Below are 9470 nucleotides of genomic sequence, written 5' to 3' on the forward strand. Positions count from 1 at the left end.
AGCCAACTCACAATTTCAGGAAATATGCAAAATGTATCCAAATACAAACTTTCTTTGTACAGATTTTCTTAAGAGAGACTGCTTCACGAAACATGGGATGCATCTGAACAAAAAGGGCAAGAAACTTTTGTGTGGGAAAATCAGTGAAATGTTAGAGAGACTGAACAAACATCGTGACAGCATGTCATTACCATTAGCTCCAACAGTTTTAAAGCAAGCACCAGCAGAAGTATTTCCACAAAAAATGCTAAAAGCATCAGAAACAATCACAGCAGCAACAACAACAACAAAAGCAGCAACAGCAGCTACATCAACAGCAGAGCCACCTCTGGTACCAACAGAGGCAACAGAATCAATGGTAGCTGGACCAACTCCACCAAAACTAGTAAAAACATCAAGAACAGTTACACTAACAACAACAAATGCAGTAACAGCTCCATCAACTACAGAGCCAGCCCTAATACCAGCAGGAAAACCAACAGCAAAAGCAACAGAACCATCCACAATAGCAGCAGAATCAACTCCAACATTAGCAGAACCAGTATTGTCAACTAAAAAAACTTCAGACAGCAGACGGGAGCCAGTGCCTCCATCCCATTTAAATGATTTTTTAGTGGAAACCAGAAAGAGGAGGAAGCCCACAAGAGAAACAGAAATATGACCTTATTTAAGTCGGTAAAGCAGAGAAATCTACAACAAGGTATTTACAACTTTAAAATAATCCACCAGAATTTACAGGTCTTGAGCAAGAAATGAAAACAATTAGACGTGTTTGTAAATGAAACTATGCCTGGTGTGCTTGGTATTAGTGAACACTGGCTATCTGATGCCAAATTAGAACTTTTTAAACCTCTAAACATGGTACTAGCTAGGAAGTTTTGCAGATCTACAATCAGAGGTGGGGGTGGGTGAATGCATGTAGAAAGCACATTTGATTTTAATTCTGTAAATGTAAGTAAATATTCATTAGAAGGAACAATTTAATTATGTGCAGCACATATAAAGGTACCAAATGATGAAATTTATGTTATATGTTTATACAGACCACCAGGTGGAAACTTTGAAGTTTTCTTAACAAAGTTTTGTGACATGATAGAGAATATTTTTATATCACATCTGAACAAGTTAGTAATTATTGGAGACTTCAACATAAATGTATTAGCAGATAAGTTACACACCAGACAATTCAAGAATACTCTTCTTGAATATAATGTAAGATACCTGATAAACACTGAAACCAGGGAGACTGAAACATGCCAATCTGCAATAGATAACATAATCACTGGTATTTATCTTTAAGATCTTACATCTTCTGTTATCACAAGTGCTTTGTCAGACCATCATGCAGTAGAACTAAGGGTGCACATAAAAATGGTTCCTACACACAGTTGCTATAGATATATTAGGATGAATACAGACCGAAATATAACTCATTTGAATAATATGCTAAGGAATGTGGATTGGAACAGTGTTCTAACTACACTTCATAGTTATGACAAATTCTCAAGTGAACTATTCTACATTCTTAACCAAGCCTGCCCATTAATAAAAAAGAGAATTCAGTCACATGCTGTAACCTGAAACTGGATATCAAGTTCAGTCACTGAGGCTAGAGAAAAACTAAGATGGTATGAGTATGCTATGTTAAATGACTTGAGCAATAAAAAATTAAAAGAAGAGTTCAAAAAGTATCAGAAATACTATGTAGACCTCCTAATTTTGGAAAAACAGAAACATTTTGAAAGTGTCATTCAGAGCTCAAATAATATCTCCAAAACATCATGGTCACTATTAAATACAGAAATAGGCAAATCTGAGAAACACACAACTGAAAATCACTTACTGATAAATGGCACAATAGAAACTTATCAGAATAAGATAGCAGATCTATTTAACAATTACTTTGCTTCTGTTTGCTCCAGCATAAACAATCAGCTTAAAAATCATAAATGCAAATTCAGAGGAACACCTGTGTCAGGAAGTGTATTTTTGATGCCAACAAGTAAAGAAGAAATAATTAGAATAGTGAGTAGCTTAAATTATTCCCATGCGGCAGGATATGATGGTCTTAGTCTGGACACTCTTAAGAAATATATACATAAAATTGCATCACCTTCATCAACAGTTATCAACTCTCATATGGAAGACGGTCTATTTCCAGATGAGTTGAAAATTGCTCGAGTTGTGCCTATTTTTAAAAAAGGAAACAGGAATCTAGTAGAAAACTTTCGACCCATTTCTGTTCTTCCAATAATATCCTAAATCTTTGAGAAAGTAATATACATAAGAATCTGGAACTTCCTGGTACGCAAAAAAGTGATTTCTAAGGGGCAGTATGGGTTTGTCAATGGGTCGTCCACCATTACAGCAGCATCCAACTTAATCGAAGGTGTCACTCAAGCAATAGATAATAAAGAACATGTATGTGGCATCTTTCTGGAATTACAAAAAGTATTTGACTGTTTTGATACGACCATATTGCTGGACAAACTGAGGAACTATGGTATTTGAGGCACAGCCCATAATCTGACGAGGTCCTACTTGACAATTAGGAAGCAGTTTGTGCCTGTTACCACTGCAGAGGGAGCATACAAATCAAACACCACTGACATAAATTTTGGTATTCCACAGGGGTCAATATTAGGACCACTTCTTTTTATTATTTATGTTAACGATATTCAGTCCATAACAAACCATGCAACAGCTATCTTATATGCAGATGATACCAAGTTAATATGCTGCAATCCAAGCTATTCGCAGCTCGAAGTGGAATCCAATACTGCAGCAGGCTTAATTTTGCAGTATTTAATGAAAACAAACTAAAATTAAACACAAATAAATCTGTCGATATTGAATTTGATCTTGGGAGGCAAAAAACTCATGAAAACCAAACCTTAATGGGTGACTCGACCAAATTTCTTGGCCTGACACTTGATGCGGAGTTAAACTGGTCTGATCATGTGAATGATATTAGCAAAAAGGTATGTACTACCATATATGTCCTAAGAAAACTGACACCTTTTTGTAACATCACCACTCTGAGGCAAATATATTTTGCCTTATTTGAATCCCATCTAAGCTGTGGGATAGAGGTATGGCGATCCAGCAGTAAAGATAATATGAAAAGTGTACTTATCTTACAAAAGAAGGCACTTAGCATTATGGGAAAGAAATGTGCCAGGGAGTCCTGCAGAAATTTGTTTAAAGAATTTAAAATACTAACTGTTCATAAGCTGTATGTGCTGAAGATAATCATTATGGCAGTAAACAGTAACAAAACGCTTAATAAAGAAATGCATGATAACAACACTAGAGGTAGAGAGAGACCCCACATCATCTCTCATAGAACAACACTTTATGAGAAAAGCTCTCACTATGCAGGTATAAAATTACTGAATTGCTTCCATCCTAATATCTCCAAATTGCCCATTACAAAACTGAAAACGAAATTAAAATTATGGCTCCTAAACAATCCTGTATATTCAATAGATGAGTTTCTAGATTTAGTACACTCGTATGATGGAAGACCATCTATCTAAAAACATATGTAATCTCAATCTTAGACTGTATCACAAACTGTAAGTATTTGAATGTCAGATATGGATACTGTGTCATAAACTGTAGATTCCTTATTCTAAGCAATATCAATTTCTTTATGTATAGTCCATATATGTAACTCTGTTCTATCAACTAAATTTAGAAAAAGTTGTGTAGATAAAAGTGCCAGCCACTAATATGAAACCCTAGTAAGTAAGGCTCTGACTTATCCAGAAGACTGGAACAAAAAAACCTTTTTTTGTAATCAGTTGATGTTGGATCAAAATAAATAAATAAATAAAGCTGACTAAGTAGGCAAATTTGGTCAGTAGTTTTAAACTAAATATTTTGTTTCAAATATAATGACAGCTGTAGCAGACTTTTACAAATCTGCCTTCTGTGAAACTGGTTTTCGATCACAAGGCACTTGTCTAGTACTTCCTCTAGGGCTGAAGTTATTTCTTAATTTGTGTTTACGTCTTAAATTTATAGAATGCCATTCTATGCTAAATTTTAGACTGGCCGCATACCGTGTTTTATCTTATTAACTCCTCACATGGCTTCATATTTCTTCCTAGAGTAGAATATAAACTGTCAGTTGCTACATAACAACATTGCAGAGGACGAAAAAAATAAATAAATAAATAAATCTGTCAAAGTCACCCCTTAGCAAAATTTTATGGTACTTCGAGCTTGGAGTCTAATTTTGAAATGATATTTTGCCTAGAACTGCTTCCTTATTTGCATCCTTAATCAGTGTGGGATATGATAAAGCAATTGCTCTAAGTACAACTCAGTATGTCCTCTCAACAATATGCCGCAGGGCTGCACATGGTCACGTGATGCCCTACCACGCACGAAATTCCACCAATAATACGACGAAAAGCATATGAGTAGAGCAAGCACCAAGCACGGGCTGCCTACGTCAGCGTAACTGCGCATGCGCAGTATAGCCTGTTGTCTGGCGCTTTCTGGGAACTGCTCAAACGAACCTGGCGGCGCTCACGGGAACAGGTTGAACTAAGTTTGAAAACAAGCGGGAAGGATGTATCTAGTCACTGTAAAACTTTCACACATGCAGAATGAAAACTGTATTTGTACAAAAATAGTATGCATTTCTTTTGGAATGACCCTCGTATACTACGTTTCCTATTTCCTCTCCAACAATATTGCGTTCGGTCTCTTAGAAGTCAGAACAGCCTGAATGTTATTTCTGAGTTACTACTAAAGGTCAGTGTGGCATTTAGATTTAGAATCTTGACGAAATGAACAACAAACACAGATGACAGAGTTTTCTGCCCGCAAAAAATTTCGCCTACAAAGATAATACTCACAATACCATCAACTCAAGTAAGTAAATTTTATCCTCCTTGCTTCAACTGGATATGGTAACTACTGTGAACTAAAGTAACTTCCCGTGTTTCGCTGGTCTGTTGTCGCTAGTCTTGGTAACGTGGGAAAAGTAATCTGTACCCTGTAGTAACTTCCTCGAGGGATAAGTGCTGAACGTTTAATTATTCACATTGTCTTGATCAGTAGTTTAATGGCTGTATAATTTCCATTATACTGTGTCATAAACTACGTAAACTGATTGAATTACGCTTTGTCAATACGAAAGGACAAAAGCTAAAATGGTGTAAGAAAGTTTATTTATTTAATTTCGTGTTACATAGAGCAGTGCTGCGAGTGTATCGTTAGGATGAAAACGCGTCAGATTGTTACAGTAGTAACCGTATCCAAATGGTCACGAGGATTAGAAACTAAATCGTATATAAACAGTTACATGAGGTTCAAGTGTTCAAACACCACCACACATTATAGTAGTAATAATGATTACACAGACAAATTATAAGTCTTGCGTTCTAATACATATAAAAAACATTCTGTCATAAATTCATATGCTAGTGCTGTATAGTCAGTTCGTATAGGAATGATCAAAATTGAACACAGTGCACTAATTGTTACATACTGTAAAGAACACAAAGAACTATTGAAAAGATACAGTTTCAGCAGTTTCTCGAATATAGGCTTATCCCCAATGACTGATTTAACATGAAATGGAAGTATGTTGTATACTTGAATAATGTAGGCCTAATAATTTCTGTACCATGCTGAGATTTTTTATATTTTTGTGAAGATCACTTTTACTTCTTGTCTCATGACTGATTTGTAAGTTGTATGATTATTGTTCATAAAGCACTTTAGTGGACAAATGCACTGAGATGGCATAGTGAGGATCCTGAGCTGTTTGAATAAGTTTCTGCAAGAGCACTTTGGGTGCCCTAGAGCCATAAATCTCGTGACACTTTTCTGAGCAATAAAGACGTTATTTGCTCGTGATTGGTTACCCCATAATATCTTGCCACGTAAGTCACTAGTGAATGGAAATATCCTAGGTATGCAGCTTTAATTGTTTGTAAGCCAGAAACAGATGAAATTGAGTGAATGGCACATATTGCTGAATTCAGTCTTTTACATAGGTTGTTGATGTTAACAGACCAGTTTATGTGTAATCTGAGGAATTTGGAAGATTCAGCTCTCAATATTTCTTTGTCATCACACTTCATTTCAATATTTTCCTGTTTTTATTTACTGTTTGAAGGTGAATGAATGGAGTCTTGCTAACAGTGAGTGACAGACTGTTTGATGTAAACTAGTCTAGAGCTTCTTTGAATACAGTGGTTGCAGTAATCTCTAGATTGCAACTCGGTGTTTAGTCAATCATAATTGTTGTCATCAGCAAATGGGGTGAAGTGTGCTTTTTGTGTCATATAGCATGGCAGATCATTGATAAAGATGAAGAAAAGTAAGGGACGAGGCACAGCTGCCTGTGACACTCCACATTGTACTGCACTCAAGTCAGAGCAGGCAGGTGCCATTGCACAATTGTTTAATACTACCTTCTTCTTTCTGTCATCTAGATATGACTCGAGCCACATCCTTACTTTACCATTTAATCCATAGTGGAAGATTCAGTCTTCGTATGTAGGTTTTGCGATAGCACAGTCGAATGCTTTAGAGCACAGAAGATTTAAGCTAGTGACATTTGTTTATGGATTCAAGGAGCTGGTTGACAAATGAGAAAATGGCATGTTCAGTTGAAGTACCCTTTTGGAATCCAAACTGATTTTTATTGAGGATTTTATTTCTATTAAGATGATTCATGATTCTTTTGACTGTTAGCTTCTCTAAGATTTTGGAGACACTCCTTGACAGTGACATTGGCCAGTAGCAGGAACATCAGCTTTATCACCTTTTTTTTGAACAGCAGTTCCACAATTGCATATTTGAGTCTATTAGGGACAGAACCATGATTTATGGGCTCATTAAATAAGTGATAGAGAACTTCAGGAAAAAAATTGTACCAGTGGAAAAAATTTGTACCAGTGTTCCAGCACTTTGACTGATATATTATCCACACCAGCAGAATTATTATTTTTCATGTGCCTTACTACCTACTCAATCTCTTTGGTTGTAACACAGGGTACATGCAACTACGCTGCTTTTTGTAGAAGACTCATGGCTTCAACTGTAGACACTTGAACCAATTTGATCTGCTACTGTCAAAAAATGGGCGTTGAAGATATTGGCAACTATATCACCTTCATCTACTATGCTTCCATTATGACACATTTCGATACTGTGTTTCTTCTGTCTTTTTTTCTGTCTCCCTTTTGACGACCTTCCAAATATTTTTTTAAAAATTATTATTCGATCTGTTAATTTCAGATTTAATAAACATGCTCTTGGATTTATTAAATATACATTTTTTATATTATCTTGCTTCGGTTGTTTGCATCTGTGTAGGCAAAATATATATAAAGTGCTCCTTTCGTTTTGCTGGCTACAAGTCCAACTTACAACAGCTCGTAAGCCCTGCAATCATTCCTACAAGTGGTAAGGCAGCTTCACAGACTAATGGCCTGTTAAATAACTAAAAGCCAGCAGCCCCTGTTAAAGTAAACTGTCCCCTGTTAGAAGCCCTCTGAAAGTCACAAAAACGGAGGCCCCTATTGCGATAAATTATTTCTTGTCCAGCTCCATCGTCCTTGAAAGAAGGATATGTATTCAGAAATAATCACTCAATTGGTAACGTGTTATTCCATTTGTTTACAAGTATTCATTACTTGTATGTGGTTTTTAGTGAATGTGGAAATTACCTTGTAAATAGATTTCACTGTCATTTTGCAACAGTTTTGTCAAGAGAAACATAACTTATAGAGTGTATGCTTCCAACATTACTAGTTTCAGCTTTCCTTTCTAGTGTATATTGTTGATGCTGCAGTCGATTTGATTTTTCTTTTTAATAGTTATTTAATGTTTGTCATGGTTATATTTAGGTTGAGTGATATGCATATGCAGGTTATTATCGTGAAAGCCTTTGAAACACAAACACTACGTCTTCTTTCCTTGATTTCATTTTATGTATTCTGCATTTGAATTAAGCATTACAATTTATGCCCCTTGTTTTGTTTTTAAATGTGAGAAATTGTAGCATGCAGAAGAAATAATTAGTAGGGAAGACACAGCCTTCTGAAACACAGTGGCCCATCTTTTTAGAGTGTACATATACTGTGACTCTAAACATGAATGTGATCATATTTCGCCAAGCACTTCAGCCTCCGTTACCAATGACTGCCACATCTGGGGAAATTAGCCAATGAGGCTGTAGCAGCCATCTGATAAGCCAGTGTGAAAGTCTTTTCCTGTACTGATAATTAATTTGGAGGAGACATGTGTAGTGGAGAGGATTGCTGTTTCTGAGCATTTATGGTGGAAACTTCTGGCAAGGCATTCATTATGTGTTGTAGAACATTGTTCCACTAATTTGGGCACTTGCTGATACTAGAGTGATAGCCACATCTGTTCAGTGCGTTCATAGACATATACCAAACATAACTGCTTAGTCTATGATAGATGGTGATACTTTATTGAAAATAAACATGCATGGTATCCTTTTTGTACAGGTTACATTCCTCACCACTGGCAAAGAGCTCGGTTCCCTACAATACCGGTGACTCCACTGGTACAGGTTCTGAGCCAGAGGGAGAGGGAGCTGCCAGAGATTCCAGCTCCAGTGGTCCCGGTGATGACTGTTTGGTCTCCAGCTCCAACAGCCAGACAGTACCCCAGCCCACCATCACAACTGCAAGTTCCGCCCCCATGCCTGCTTCCAGACGCAGTTTCCACATCCCACGCGCAAGTTGGCAAGTGATGGAACAGGTCACCACTCGTTCAACTGACTGGGGCAACTGCACAAAGCCCCCTCCACCCCCTGCCACAACTGCAAATTCCGCCCCCATGCCTGCTCCCAGTCGCAGTGTCCACATCCCACGCGGAAGTTGGCAAGTGATGGAACAGGTCACCACTCGTATGACTGACTGGGGCAACTGCACAAAGCCCCCTCCACCAACTCCCACAACTGGAAGTTCCGTCCCCATGCCTGCTTCCAGTCGCAGTTTCCACATCCCACGCCCAAGTTGGCGAGTGGTGGAGCAGGTCACCACTCGTATGACTGACTTGGGCAACTGCACAAAGCCCCCTCCACCCCCTGCCACATCTGCTCCCGTAGCAGCTGCAGCCACAGCCTCTACCAAGGACTTGACTCCAGGGCCACCGCAGCAGTCCCAGTGGCCTGTATCTGTGCCTTCTCAGTAAGTACTTTGAATACTGTATCTTCCATGATTTTCCATTGGTAATATTGAATTATGGAAGTTATTGGAGTGCAGTTCTATTTTTGGATTGGTATTGTATCAAAAGAAAAATCAACTGAGGAAACTGTAAATTGTTAGGAGACAGAATGATTGGTCAGTGCTTACTTTAAGGGGACCACACCATGGTTCAGGTTGAAAAAAATCGTTTTTCGGTTTTCATCATATTTCAATAGATTAAGGTTTCATTTAAGTACTCTGAAAAGGATTTTGATGAAAAAA

General features: G+C 37.5%; 1 protein-coding gene across 1 annotated transcript; it reads left to right on the forward strand.

Moving 5' to 3' along the window:
- The first annotated feature begins 8751 nt into the window (after window positions 1-8751).
- Window positions 8752-9195, forward strand: LOC126474313 (uncharacterized). Its single transcript, XM_050101779.1, has one exon. It carries the CDS (start codon window positions 8752-8754, stop codon window positions 9193-9195), a length of 444 nt encoding a protein of 147 aa, XP_049957736.1.
- The last annotated feature ends 275 nt before the right edge of the window (window positions 9196-9470 follow it).

The sequence above is a fragment of the Schistocerca serialis genome, chromosome 4 (genome assembly GCF_023864345.2).
Source record: "Schistocerca serialis cubense isolate TAMUIC-IGC-003099 chromosome 4, iqSchSeri2.2, whole genome shotgun sequence".
NCBI lineage: Eukaryota > Metazoa > Arthropoda > Insecta > Orthoptera > Acrididae > Schistocerca > Schistocerca serialis.

Bases quoted from the DNA above. Each gene is read 5' to 3' on its own strand.
- LOC126474313 (XM_050101779.1), top strand. From the start codon at position 8,752: ATGGAACAGGTCACCACTCGTTCAACTGACTGGGGCAACTGCACAAAG.